At 43.3% G+C, this 15497-nt stretch overlaps 1 protein-coding gene across 2 annotated transcripts in view; it reads right to left on the bottom strand.

Moving 5' to 3' along the window:
• BAIAP3 (BAI1 associated protein 3) overlaps positions 1-15497 on the bottom strand; it is a 1035958-nt gene that overhangs the window by 15022 nt on the left and 1005439 nt on the right. For both annotated transcript variants that reach the window (XM_085629280.1, XM_085629278.1), the window contains exons 32-33: positions 5898-6021; positions 3094-3299 (exon numbers count right to left, since the gene is read on the bottom strand). In XM_085629280.1, the coding sequence (XP_085485406.1) occupies positions 3094-3299; positions 5898-6021 (330 nt within the window). The remainder of the gene's footprint in view (positions 1-3093; positions 3300-5897; positions 6022-15497) is intronic.

Raw genomic sequence — 15497 nt, 5'->3', positions numbered from 1 at the left:
AATCTATATTATTTAAGCAATTTATAGAGCACGCAAATACCCTTGGGTGTCTCGGCGCTACGGACGGCTGGGCAGAGGAAGGAGGAGCGGGTGATTTATTGGTTAAAAAGCCAGGTCTTTAATTGTTTCCGGAAGGTAAACAGAGTAGGAATGGTCTTGATGTGAAGGGGGGAGTGTGTTCCATAGTCTGGCAGTGGCAACGGTGAATCTTCTGTCGCCCCAAGAAGCTTTCTTGGTTCTGAGGACAATCAGCAAGTTTGCTGCTGATGAGCGCAAGGGTCTATTTGGCATGTAGGGACAGAGAGTTTTCTTCAGGAATTCAGGTCCTGTGTTGTGGATTGCCTTGTAGGCAATGCATAGGGCCTTGAACTTGGGTCTACTTCTGATAGGTAACCAGTGAAACTGTCGTACCACCTTGGATATTGGTTTAGACTTGGGGGTGCCTGACAGAATCCTTGCCGCTGAGTTTTGCACCATTTGTAACTTGTTTAGGACTCTTTCCTGGGCATTGATAAGTAGACCATTGCAATAGTCTACCTTTGACATGACCAGCGTGCTGATAAGTGTCCTGCCGGCGCTGGATGGTAGAAAAGATAGACTTTTTTTTATCATCCTGATGGTGTAGAAGGATGAAGAGACAACTGCATTTGCATGGTGTATAAATGACAACTTGTCGTCAAACATAACACCTAGGTTTCTGACCTTTGTGACTGGGGACGGAGGTGAGCCTAACTCTGCTGGCCACCAAGTAGGGGCCCAGCTAGGGGAGAGATTACCAAAGATCATCACCTCCGAATTTAATTTGAGGCAGTTGTTTGCCATCCAAGAGCTTATTGCAAGCATTCCCTCTTGGAAGTTTGCCGCGACTGTCCCTCCATCCTTATGAACCACTAGCACCAGTTGCGTATCGTCGGCGTATGAGGTTAGTCGCATGTCGTAGGACTTGATGATCCTCGCCAAGTCCGATACGTATATATTAAACAAGGTCGGACTCAGCGATGATCCCTGTGGCACACCGCAAGGGACTGCAAATGATGGGGATTTGAAGTCACCAAGAGTCACTAGTTGGGTGCGGTTAGATAGAAAGGAGGCCAGGAGGGCCTTGGCTCTGTCTCTGATGCCTATGGCTGAGTCATGGTCGACCAGGGTTGCGTGGTCGACCATGTCGAATGCTGCTGAAAGATCCAGCAGCACTAGGACCGCGGCACCCCCATGGTGAAGTATCATCCTAATTTCATTGGATGCCTTAATAAGGGCTGTTTCAGTGCCGTGGCCTTTTCTAAAGCCAAATTGGGTGTCGTCTAGAAGGTTGTTGTCATCGATAAAATGGGCCAGCTGAGTGTTCATCACTTTTTCAAAGATTTTTGTGGGGAAAGGGATACATGCAATAGGTCTGTAGTTTTTGGTCTCTGTGGGGTCGAGGTTGTTCTTCTTTACTAGCGGCTTGATGACAGCTTTTATCCAAGTGGAAGGGTAGGTTCCTGTACTGAACATCGAGTTGCAGATGTTTGCTAGGTTGGGGCCTATGATATCGGGAATCAGTTTCAATGTGGTTGGGGGGCAAGAATCATTAGGGGATCCAGATTTGATAGCGGAAATAAGGTTGATGATCTGATCTGCGGAGACCTGGCTGAATTCCGAGAGAATAGGGGTAGAATTATGATCAGTGAGGCTGAGTTCAGGAGGGTTGGGAGAGTCTTTATTGTCGCTAGAAGCGTCGATCAGATTATAGGTCTTGGAATGGGCTGAGAAGTTAGCGTAGATGTGGCTGACTTTTTCTTGAAAGAAGGTGGCCAGAGAGTTACAGAGTTTGCGTGGGAAATATGGGAGAGTTGGTCCCTGATCCTGATTGTTTGGTCACCAGCTGTTTAATGATTTCTGCGATGTCGTAGTCTCGAGGCCAGCGTCTTTCTAAGTTCCTGCATCTTTGTTTCTCCAGTCTTAATGCCTCTGAGAACCAAGGGGCGGATGGTGTTTTTCGAGACATTTTTTAATGGAACCAAGGTGTTGAAAGCTGAGTGGAGCCATTGTGTGTAGTTAGTGGCCGCCAGTTCAGGATCGTGTGGCAAGTCTGGCTGAGTGCACAGCAGGTACGATTTGAGGACCTGTGGGGAAATGCTACCCCACGCCTTGAACTGTTTGGGGGGAAGAGAGCTGGTATGACTGGGGGTGTTGCTTTCTATCTGAATGTCAAAGAGAACAGCACAATTGTGCGTCCAGGCTAGAGGGAAGACGTTCTCTAGGGAGATTTGCTGGTTATTAGAGAACAGCCCGTCCAGCGTGTGGCGGCAGAGTGTGTGGGCCTTGTTACTAGTTGGGTGAGTTCTACCGCCTCAAGTTCTGCTAGGAGGCCCAGGAATGGACGAACACGAGAAGAGAAGGGAAAGCCATTGTGTTAAAAGCAAGGAATGGGCTGGCTCTAAGACCACTGTAAGTTGTTGGTATGGTCAGCAAAAAGGTCTTTCTTAGACAAAACTTTGTAAGCGCAGTCTTTGGTGCGAGCACTCTCAACCTCTGCTGCAGACACCCTAAATAAGGCACTCTGCCACTTAGAAGGTGTTTCCCCGCCTCTGTGGCAGTGTAAACTGGTGGCTGCCCAGACCTTTAAGGGCAGATTGATGTTGATAATGCAGCAGATTTTCCATCGCAACAAAGAGCATAAAAGCAGTCATGTTTTTTTTAATGTCCTCCTTACAACGTCCAATTAAAAACTGACGGGCTGCTGTGAGGTCGTCATTCCCTTGAGCTTATAAAGATGTAATTTACCCCATCTCAGGCATAGAGCCGTTTCAGGGCCTTTTCAAAGCGTTGTGAAACAGTATTGGTTTTCGCCCTGTGTTCTCTGGTTTGATATCAGAGGTGGTTTCCCTGGCACGTTTCTAGTCTCTCATTTATGACTACAGAAAAATACAATTAGGGCATCTTTTTACGTTGCCTTTAGCACTTTCACCACTAGATGGCAGACACAAGCCTATGATTTATATTTAAACCATTGTGTGACTAAAACTTTGAGAGCTTGGCATATTGTGAGAACCATGGGAAATCCGTGAATGCAAACGTATACTGTATAGACATGATACAGGTAAGTCTTACCATTGGCTTTCGGTCTAGTCAGCTTCAGTACCGTTGGGGGGACATTTTTCACGCCGCCCGACACCTGGGGCTTGTTAAGTCCGGAGACGACGTTCATCGGCAAGATGGCCTCTCCAGCGAAGTCATTGGTGGAGAGCCAGTCGTGGTCCATGACTGTGAAGAGGATGCAGGCAGACTTCCTCCGGCATTGTTCTAACGTGGCTGAGCTGCAAGCAAAAGCGACAATTTTAGAAAATGGAGAATCTTTTGTCTTATCTAGAGGACAGAGATGCCCTTTCCCCCAGCAATTACACATCAGGATTTATAAATTATGAGGAGAACGGCCTAGCCAGAATGCACTATAATTGCCAATTAATTGCAACGCTGGGACTCCATTGGGGACATAACAGAGGATTACATGGTTTAGTTGTGTTTTTGAGGTTATGACTTTGAGCTTTGGAAGGTTTTTGAAATAATCTGGCTCTAGAGAACCTTCCGGTTTTCAGTGAGAGCTTGTAATACATTGAACAGTGAAGTGACATTCAGCCTGTATACAGACGTGTGCGCGCGCGACCTAATTCATATTATTGTTGTTCTCCCCTAATATAAAGTTATTTTGCAGATGCCAGTCCCGAGCTCACACATTCTCCACATCTGTACATTTAGGCATACGGCTGTGAACCCGGTCATGGGTGACCGGGAAGGGGAACTTGGGGTGTGAGCACAGTGCCACAAAGTTGTTGTAACTTTAGGGATTTACACAAACATCCCCAGTTGATCTGGGAATTGACAGCAGAAATGATGGTTGGAGTTTTACAAGGCAGGGTTCAGCTACTTATCGTGGCTTAACGCTGCCTTGTAAATAAGGCACCCTATCACACTGTGTTTAGCGTGAAAGAGGAGGGAAATGGGTGTTGCATGGGGCATTCCACCGCAGCACCCTTGATTTTGACGCTGCCCCCCTATTTACAAGGGTGGCGTATATAGCAGGCAGGTCCAAAATTTAAGACCAGGAAAAATCTGGTCTTAAACAGGTGAAACGAGGAGAAATGCTTTATTTCTCCTTGTTTTTGCTGTGTGCATGTGTGCTGTGTTACGCAGCACACATAGAAACAGCAAAAGCCCATTGATTGTTTATGTGCAGGAAGGTGACCTTTCCTGCACATAAACATCATTTGGAAAAAAATTACATTTTGTAACTTCTATGTATGCTGCATTAAGCAGCACACATAGAAGTGACAAAAAGCCATTTAAAGATTGTTTATGTGCAGGAAGGGACACCTGCACATAAACAATCTATCTCTCAATGCGGACACCCTTGCACTATGGTGCTAGGGTGCCTGTGTCAGCACAGAGGGAAACACAGGGATACACCATTTTGTTGTAAAATGGTGCAGCCCTGCGTTTCTGAAGTGGCAGAGTGTGGCATTACGCCAAGGAGGCTAACGCCACGCTCTGCCACTTCGTGGTGAATATGCCCCATAGTGTCAACTATGAAAGGCTACTGAGCTACAATTGTACCTCGAAGTTAAGAGCTCTGCATGTTGAGGTTTTGTATTTACATTTTTGTTCAGTGCATTCAGCCTATTATATGCACATGTTGGCTTTGCAGAGGATTTTCAAGTCTGTATCCACCACTGCTAAGTACTCCACAATCTTCCACCTGTATTTCATCTCATGTATGTGATCTGAAAGAGTGTCCGCTTTATCATCAATATGTGGTGCAACTTATCTCCCTAGCCAGTTTTGTAGTATGTAAATCACACATCGTACATTCATTTTATTTTAAAAACAACATTCTCAGGTAATTAACGATCTGTATGGAAGAGTTATACTCCAAATAAATAGCATTGTGTTTTCTCAGCTGGTGGTCTGTAGCAGATGGGGACAATGGCTGTGTCTGCTTGCTTTGGGTGGTATTAGAGAGAAAAGTGATAATAGCCTTAGTCTCTACATGCTGTTGGATGTTAATATAGTCTTATAGCCCGCTGTAGATGTACCAGCCGTTTAAGGCTCACTTCCGTGTTCAGCTCGGGCCTTTAACAAGGGAACTGACTTTCACGGCCGGTATAACCCTCCTACGGCGGACTATAAAGCTATTAGAACATTCCGCCACTAGAAGGAAGAATGTTCGAACAAATAATCAAAGGCCTCAGGGCACCTGAGGGGATTTAAATCCCCTCGACCTCCCTGAGGCTTTTATTCACATCAACAGCTGTGAACGACAAACATTGGTATGTTGGAGCTTCGGGCTGTTTTCGGTTTTTGGAAGCCCAGAGCACTCCATTGTCTTCAATGGAGCTCCCTCCATTCCAATGCTCTAATTGCTGTTAATTTCCCTTTCTTCTCATCACACTCCCTGATCTTCCCGCTCGTGCCCTTAATTGTAGTGCGGACAAACGGCATGCAAGCGAGCAAGGGCAGTAATACTTAACTATGTTAAAAAATGACATTCAGGTGAACTGTACTTTGTTTTAAGTTCTTTTCAAGAAAGCAAATAAAGTAAATCTATGATAAGTTAAGCGCCACAAACATTCATACAAGTGGATTTAAGTATTATAGCCGTAAGGAGTGTAACTGCAGCATCATGTTTGTGAATGGTTGGCAGAAATGGAACACATTTAAGCCCAGATGCAATGTGTGCCCTTCCCTCAGATTACAGGCTGGTTGTGCCTTTCAGAAGAGGTTTACTTTTTTGTGAAACAATCCATCAGGTTTTCCACCAACATCTCCATTCTGCTGTTCACCACCTTCTATGTGATTGTATTGTGGACCCTTGTACACTTTAGACCCACACACTGCCGTAGGCAGATATTGATACTTACAAATAAAAGAGTTCATCGTAGACCGGGTGCAGTGTTTTAGCTTTCACCTGCGTCCGCTGGCCTTTGGCAAATGGGAAAAGATGATGAGGGCAGAGCTCAATGATAACAAAGGGGTCGCTGAGGCCTGGAAGAAAGGTTGAGATAGTTAGCAAAGGCTGGCACCACAGTGGCGGCGAGTACAGTGTTTTTTGTATTGATTCATGTCTCCGCTTACTGGCTTTAAGCCCAGCATATTCTTATGGGTTACAGCATACCCTTATGGGTTACAGCATACCCTTATGGGTTACAGCATACCCTTATGTGTTACAGCATACCCTACCCTTATGGGTTACAGCATACCTTTATGGGTTACAGCATACCCTTATGGGTTACAGCATACCCTTATGGGTTACAGCATACCCTTATGTGTTACAGCATACCCTTATGGGTTGCAGCATACCCTTATGGGTTGTACTCTGTGAACTCCATTTGTTATTATAGAATCAGCATATCTGAAATGTTAATAAAGAAGGAAAGCAATTTCCAGAGCAGGCAAACCTAAACTGCTTTACAGCAGTCTATTTAGCTCATAACAAGGCTACCTATGAAGACGTTACCTGTGTGGAGAGATAAAGGCATTTATGTTCTGTACCTGAATCCTCCCAGAGGTAGTTATATAGGATTTACTGAATTTAAGCAACCTGCTGAAATGAAAGTATTCAGAGGTTTCCGTTCGAGGAAAATAAATGTAGGTCTTCAAGGGGGAAGTGGATTGATACAGAGTGTTTGATGTAGCGGATGCGAAGAAATAGATCATCATGAAATGTGGCGTTCTGGAGATACCAGAGATGAACTTAATAGTTTGATACTCAAAATATTTATAGTATGATCTATGCTGTGATTGGGACCATAGGAAAGTAAGGAAAAATTATTTCAGGGACAAGAATCCTCACCCACCACGTCAGCATGCTTCATAATAGGATTCTGTCCCACGCTAGGCGGGTTTGCAATGCCTAGCGGGCGCTTTCAACAGGGGCTTTTTAGTCATAATCTTTTCAGAGCTCATATGTCAGTGATAATAGTGGGTGTAAAATTGTCTACAAGCCCCCATAGGACTTTAGACCTTTATGTATGTATGTATATATGGCAAGACTAAAAATACAGTGGACAAGTTAAACCTGGTGTTCAGTGGTCCCTCTCCTATGGTCGACATGTTTCACACTCAGTTGCCTTTGATGGTCAAGTGGCATTTCTTTAGGACCTTTTGGTTGTACTGGCAGGCACACCATATTGCACAAGAGTAACTCGTGCACATGGGTGCGTCATCCGTAGCCTAAAGGGGCGGGTAGGTCTCAAAGAAGGGGTTCACCTCTTGGAGCACATGAGCCACTAAAAGGAGGAAGACCTCGTCTGGTATAACGCATATAGTACTGTGTGCCTCAGAATAATTACATCAATGTAGGTTTAGCCACTGATCGTATATAGTAGGGTGCAACGAAAAGGCCGAAAGAAACGCCACCTTACCAGATGAGCATGAAACATGTCGACCATAGGAGAAAAACATTAACAATTGTTTGGAACTCACTACCACTCTGACACTATACAAATCTAATAGGTGGTATTTATTCAATGTACAGTGATTAGTCAGTAGGCAGACCTTAAAAAATAATTGTATTCAGTTTATATGTTTATATATTGTGTCCCAGTATTTATCAGTGTGATAAGTGGATAAATATATTTATGCATGGGTTTTTATTAATGTTAATATTTCTTGTAATGTCACATATTTTTCACATTTGTGTTTCTGTATTTTACACAGTATGCAAATTACTGAGTAATTATTTGTTTTTTTTGTTACTGTTTTTGCAATTGGCGGAGGCTTTATGTTGTGTGTATTTACACTGTGTATCCTTGGATTAGAGGTGTTGCTCTTGTTCTATTGCTTACACAAAGATTCCCCCATGCCTCTGAATGGGCTTTATTCTCCCATTGATTATTCATGACTCCAACAAACATCAGGACCGAGAATCCTCCTCTTCTCAGACTTAAGCCTTGCACCGACCCTAGTCCCAGGTATTTTTCCCACTACCACCTATGCTCATTCTAAGCAACCCCACACCCCCCATGGTCACTAGCAGTTACAAATTACATCTTCTAGCCTTTTTTGATGAGCTGTGCCATAGCTTACTGTAACTGAAGCATCCCTCACCTCTCACTTATGAATAATAATTTATTATGTAAGCTAAAACTATAGCATGCTTCACCTCCCATGTATATCCATGATTACCTAAGCAAGCATTGGATATTACATTCTTAACTTCCCCTTTCTCGCCTCTCCTTGTCTTCCCCTCTCAGAACCTTGTTCGAAAGGCAATCGCCTCAGGCACTAATTGTCTTGTCCTGAAGAGGATCCCGGCATTATTTTAGAGGGATCGAAACGTCGTCGACTTCTCGTACTCTGACATAATCATATACTCTGTATCAATATGTGCTAGGGTGCTCTAATGTATTCTTTGTTGGCCTACTTATAATTTTTCTGGCCATACCTTTCATGTTGCCTGAGCTCACTTTGTTCTCATGATATATATGTCCCCACTTGTATGTTTTCTTCCACTTTTTTTACATTAAATGATTATGTCCAGTTGGACATCCAAATATAGATATCATTGTATATATATTTTTTTTTGTGAAAGTCTTTTAGTTAGGGACCATTGTTCCTTAGAACACGACACACAGATTCCAGCACAATTCTCAATACTGGCACATACATTCACTTTTTTTTTTTTTTTAATATTTTTTATTTGTAAACAGGCTGACAAAACCAATGTGCGTAAATACATGCATTTATAAACATAACAACAAAAGAGAAAAAGCACGTAGTAAAACTACATAAAGTATAAAATTATTTAACAGTACTAAGCGGAGGGAAGAAACCAAATTATTCCATAAAGGTTCCCCAGTTCTTTTCATGTTTGCTCACCGAACGTGTCCCTCTTAAATTTGCTAAAGCTAGCTCCATCGAATGGATCTCCATTACCAGTGCCCACCAATCCCATACCGTAGGTGGATCAGAACTGATCCAAGCTCTGGCCAGAGTTAACTTGGCACAAGACATAAGGATTGAAGCCAAGGCTGCTTGTGGGAAAGAAATGGGATAAATATCCAACAGTACTGAGGCGGCATTGAATATGGGTAATTGAACAAATTTGGCTCTTAGAACTTTTTGAATATCCCCCCAAAAGGTCCCAAGAGTGGGGCATGAGAACAGCATATGTACCAAATCAGCCGACACAGCCGAGCATTTAGGGCATTTTGTCCGATTGCTGTATAAATTATTAAAAGACCATTTAGAAATTATTTTAGGCGTGTAATATAACATACAGCTCGTTCTGAACTGTTGGAGCCTTAGGCTAGATGATCGGACCCGTTTATTGATGTTTGATAGGGAGCATTCTATCTCCCTGGATGTAATATTTGTGCCTAGTAACTTACCCCATTTATCAGCTAACTTAGCGCAATCATTTAATTTAAAGCTGCTTAAGAGGTTATAGGTATCGCTTATTACTGATTTATCTTTACCAGAATATAAATAGTTCCATATGTCACTATCTAGAACCACCATAAGTTGTTTTTTATTAATCAGATAATCGTGTATCTGTAAGTGTTTGTATCTCATAGTTTCAGGTAAGTCATATAGAAGTTTGAGAGTATTAAAATCTAGAAAGCCATGTGTGCCATATAGATCTCCTAAGACATTGATGCCCTTCCTAGCCCAGCTATAAGCTGTATTATCATTAAAAATTCCCGGAAGACCCGGGTTACCCCACAGTGGTAGCTTTGAATGAAAATAAGTAATTTTACAGTGCATTGATATGTTGCCCCAGATCTTTATTAAATCTCTAGCAGTCTTAAATTTAATTCTTTTGAAATAATTGGGGTCGTTAGCTCGTAGCAAAAACCTGTTTGAGTCGTGTTTTAACATGAAAGTATGGAAGAAAAATGTTCCTCCTCCATTTAGTAAAGAGCGGATGCGCAGAGCAAAAGCGGACCAGAAGTAAAGCTTAAAATCAGGAAAGTTAAGCCCTCCCATGTTTATATTATTTTTCAAAGAATTCAGCGACCTTCTTGCTTTTTTGTAGCCCCAAATGAATCTGCTGAATGCACTGTCTAGTTGTTTAAAGAACAGGTTGTTTAAAGCCAGAGGGATAGAGCGGAATAAATACAGATATTTAGGTAGTATTTTCATCTTTATTAAATTAATTCTTCCAATTAGGTTTAAAGGTAATCTATGCCATTTTTTTAATTGTAGAATGGTGGATTTGTTTAGTTCGTTATAGTTCAAATTATTGATTTCTTGAATTTTAGCTGTTAATTTTACGCCTAAATATGTTGCATTTTTGCATATCTCAGGGACCACTGAAGCTGGTGTGTAGTTAGCAATAACCTGAGTCTTTTGTAAGTTGAGTTTATACCCAGAGACATCCCCGAATTTACTAGCCTCAGAGGCAATACCTTTTAGAGCCTCCTCAATGTCTTGTGAATAAACCGCTATATCATCAGCGTATGCAGTTATTTTAAGTGTTTGTGAGCCGGATTTAAAAGGTATAATTTGGGTTTGGGACTGAAGGGCACATAGAAATGGTTCTAGTGATAGGGCGAATAACAGAGGTGATAAGGGACATCCCTGACGTGTACCACGGAATATTGGAAAATCTGGAGAGGTCAAAGTCCCGTAACTTATAAAGGCCGTTGGGTTATCGTAAAGAGCCTGTATGCCCCGTAAAAATTGACCCCCAAAACCCATTTTAGACAAGACACGCCAGAGATAATCCCACCCCACTCGGTCAAAAGCCTTCTCAGCGTCTAATAGGATCATGCCTAGTGGGGTGCTGTCCAGCTCTGCTACGTCAAATGCCGTGATGGCCATATTTACGTGTGTGGTAGTGTCTCTCCCGGTTATAAACCCATGCTGTTGTGGGTTAACGATTTTAGGCAAAATGGGAGACAGTCTCAGTGCCAAAATTTTTGCGTATATTTTTGCGTCAGCGTTTATCAAAGATATGGGTCGGTATGACCCCCTCTCCTCCTTTGGTTTACCTTTCTTTAAAAAAAAGATTATTTTAGCTCTATTCCATGATTTGGGTGTTTTTCCCTTAATCCCAACTGATTGCAATACCTTCAGGAAAAAAGATTCTATTTCAGTAAGACACGCTTTATAGATTTCCAGCGGTATAGAATCTTCCCCCGCCGCTTTCCCTGCAGGTAATAATGATAAAGCTTGATGTAGTTCAGCCATTGTTATATTTTCGGACAGTAAGTCAGTCCCCAAAGTGATCTGAGGATTAGTAATATGTTTGTCAAGATATACTGGCACATACATTCACATTAGGTCTTGGTGAAATTTTCATTAGGCTGAATCTTACAAAAATCAAATTTTTGCCATCTTGCTGATCTGAAATTTCTCATAATTGTTGTGCATGGAAAAATTGTCCATGTAGAAAATGTCTTGCAAGGAGAGCAAAACCCTAGTTGACAGACATTTTTTGCTCATCACAATCACTGGTATTTCATGAGATTTTTGGGATTTTCATTTGCCAAGTACTGGCCAATATCTGAAATGTTTTTTTTGTAACGTTTTTATTTGTAATCAGTCCAGAATCATGGTGCATGGATACAATATATCTGAAATGTTATGGAATTTTTGGGAAAATTGCATGCATCATGAAACAAGCATTGGGAAATGCAGTTGGTTTCACGTATGGAATTAGTAATACGTTAAGAGGTGCAGGAGCAGTATATGGATGCAGGTAGAATGTTGTGAGTGCTCTCTGTGCAGGGTGAGTGGTGCATGAATAAAGGTTGATAAGTTGATGAGTGCAGGGTGAAAGTGCCTCAATGCATGGTGATTGACGTGTGTTTAGTGCAGAATGAGAATTGTGTGAGTGTACAGGGTGAGAGATGTTACCCTGTACAAGGTAAGAGGTATGCGAGTATAGGTTGAGCGGGTGCTTAAAATATTTTGTCTGCAAGATAAAAATTAAATTACTGGTTTTATTGAAATTGTTGACCAAGGAGTGAGAAGATTGGCTTTGTGACAGGGAGCTTATATAAGCTAGTGACCTGCAACCCGGAACAGACCTGGAAATCTATAAAGCTTTCACAATGTGCCAGGCCTTTTTTTGTTTGGTCGTGGCTGCAATAAATCATACCTTAGAGGAGAGAGGGAGGGGTGGGGTGCATTCACAATGTGCTTTGTTGGATTGAGTGTTGCAGCTTCTGTTAAGTGAAAGCTGTATTCAGAGTTTGTTCTTTAGCGCCAGTGTTGTAGTTTCTGGAGAGTTAAAGTTCTACTCAGACTCTATTACACAAGAACACCAGTTACTCATCTGAATACCTTAAATGGCTTCAGTCCTTTCGTGGTTCCATGTGGATCATGCAATTATTTTATTCCCAAATACGTTTCATCTAATAAATATTGGACTTTTTCATGGCTTGAATTTCGAAAGTGATCTGTCTCTAGTAAACAGGCGCCTTTTGTGGAGTGAGTAAAGATCATAGTAAGCAATAATCTAAATTTTGGGGGCCTTGGTTATAGGCGGAGACCGCTGCCTGGGCACCGCCCACCTCACTAGGTGGAGGCAGTCTCACAGGGGCAGCAGACAGGGATGTAAGATGGTTGTCAGTGCTTTAAATGGGGCGGTACTCACCGGTACTGAGTACCGGCACTTCCGAATTTTTCTTGCAGTCAGTACCGGCACTTCTCTGTAGCCAGGGAGAGTACCGATACCCTGATCCACAGCATGGCAGGCGCAGATTAGGTTTCTCCTCCAGGACACATTCCGCTCTGCTTCTGAGGAGCATGTAATAATGTGTAATGGGTTAATTTGTTTGATTGGCATGTGCTGCAACTGGTACATAAGTCATTAGGTACCATCGTTTATTGCTCTTCGCCCCGCCCCTAGCCACGCCCACTTGCCACGCCTCTATTCTAATGAGTACCTGCACTTATTTTTTCCCATTTAAAGCACTGATGGTTGTCATTGAAGTGGTACATGGGAGGAGGAAAAAGGGGTGGAGGAGCAACATGGGGGATGGAGATGAACGGTCGAGAGGCATGCACTCGGCAAAAGTCAGAGCTGATGACCTTGGAATTGGGGATCTGGGTTTGAGTCTCGGCATTGGCTCAATATCCTGTGATTCTGGGCAAATCAGTTAATCCCCTCATGTAATGACAAGTGTTCATGTGAAATTGAGCTGGTGATCATGTAAAGCACTCCAATACCTTTTGGTCGGCTTTGCTCTATATAAAACTAAAAAAAATAATCAAAGGAGCTGATTTGAGGTAAAAGAGGACATGAGGGAGGAGGGTGAGGGACATGATGGCGGGTGCGGAGGTGGAGAGTGAAGTGTAAGTGCCTAATTAGGCTAGATTTGACTTATTAGACAGATTAAGTCACTGCTTGCTGCACATGCCAAGGCTGAAATTCCTTAGAGTGAACAGATGCGGTACAGCCCTGAAGCAAGGCTGTCCCCAGATGACCTGAAAAGGCTATCGCTGCAACGACCGCGCACAAGGGCCGATGAGCTGCAAACACGGAAGAAACAGACTTTTAACCTTTTGGTACAGTTTGGCTCTTAACCTCCGACGCAGAACTGTTTCCAATCAGACATGCTTAACTCCAGTTGGGAGGGTGGGGGACACAAGGGAGGGTGCGTGAGGTGACACAAGCAGTGGGTGTGTAAAAGAATAGAGAGTGGGAGGTTTAAGTTAAAAGCATTGCTTAAAATCATTAAATCATGCATGCATTCGTGCCGCCAACGCGAGGACTCTTTGTCTGCACGGGGGTTCTCTGTTTTGGGAGGACCACAACACCCAGTAGACCCAACTCAAGACCCCGCCCCCTCATGCTCATAAGCGCATCACGGTCTCGTGGCCACTGTAACCACCAACGCGAGGACTCTTTGCCTGCACGGGGGTTCTCTGTTTTGGGAGGACCACAACACCCATGTAGACCCAACTCAAGACCCCGCCCCCTCACGCTCATAAGTGCATCACGGTCTCGTGGCCACTGTAACCACCAACGTGAGGACTCTTTGCCTGCATGGGGGTTCTCTGTTTTGGGAAGACCACAACACCCAGTAGACTCCACTCAAGACCCCGCCCCCTCACACTCTTAAGCGCATCGCGGTCTCGCGGCCACAATGTGAGGACTCTTTGCCTGCAAGGTTGCTCTGCTTTTTGGGGGGACCACAACACCCAGCAGCCTCCACTCAAGACGTACCCTGCCCCCTCACGCTCATAAGAGGGTCGTGGTCTTGCGGCCAGTGTAGCTGCCAACGTGAGGACTCTTTATCCGCATGGGGACTCTGTGTTTTGGGAGGACTACAACACCCAGCAGTCTCCACTCAAAACCCCGCCCCCTCACGCTCATAAGCGCGTTGCAATCTCACGGCAACTGTAACCATCATCATGAGGACTCTTTGTTGCTCTGTGTTTTGGGAGGACCACAACACCCAGCAGCCTCCACTCAAGACGTACCCCGCCCCCTCACGCTCATAAGCGCGTCGCGGTCTCACGCCCAGTGTAGCTGCCAATGTGAGGACTCTATGCCTGCACGGGGGCTCTGTGTTTTGAAAGTACTACGACACCCAGAAGCCTCAACTCAACTCTGACAGCGCCAGAGAGAGAATAACAAAACAGGACTGTGCAGGGGTGGAACCATTAACGAGAAAATAGAAGGGCAGAATAGATGGGTTAGAGATAGCAAAAGAAGCACTGGGAACAACAATAGCTCCAACTTGCATTTGCAGGTGCAGGCCAAACCTACAGCGATTTGTGTTTTCATGAAATAATTGTTATTAGGATGATGTATGTATTATGAGGTTTAATGAAATGTAACATATGCTATTTTAATAATTTTGTACTTTTATGCATTGCAATTTTGTAGAATGAGGTATTGGAAATGATAATTGAATTCTTTAAATGCATCTGTAAAAGTAAGCGAACATTATTTTAAAGGAGTCGGATCACAGCCATAATCTAATAAAAGAAGTTCCAGCCATGAAAGCGGATGAGAAAAAGTAATTGGGCCATGGAATACTGATAAGAAAAACATGAAATAGAACGCTACAACCAATAGAAACGAAGGAAAACTAAAGTGACAAGCACTTAGACAAATAAGAAGTGAAGGTGGGATGTAGGCCCCTTTTAAGATATATTGAATACAGTAGATTTCACACGCACAGGGCAAGTGCTGTGCAGGTGAAACCTAAGAACTGATACTTTGTCCACCCCTAATGAATGTATGACGTTACTACGCATACATTTACAACGCAATATTTTACAACGCATTCGTTACAACGCAAGTCGTTGCGCTGGACTTAGGAATAGTATGATTTACTATTCCAACTCCAGTCTACGTACAGTGGGGATGGTGTTGGGATAGTAAATCATACTATTCCTTAGGTTAGGGCGCCATCCAGCGCAAGTCGTTATAATAACGACCGCGATGTAAAGGCATTGCGATGCAATGCCCGCGTTGTAATGGATGTTTCCCACCCCTAATACATGCATATTGTGTGTCAAGCTATGGATGCCTTGAGACCACTAACAAGAAAGGC

The sequence above is a fragment of the Triturus cristatus genome, chromosome 10, assembly GCF_964204655.1.
Source record: "Triturus cristatus chromosome 10, aTriCri1.1, whole genome shotgun sequence".
NCBI lineage: Eukaryota > Metazoa > Chordata > Amphibia > Caudata > Salamandridae > Triturus > Triturus cristatus.
This window is presented reverse-complemented; position numbering and strand designations above follow the sequence as displayed.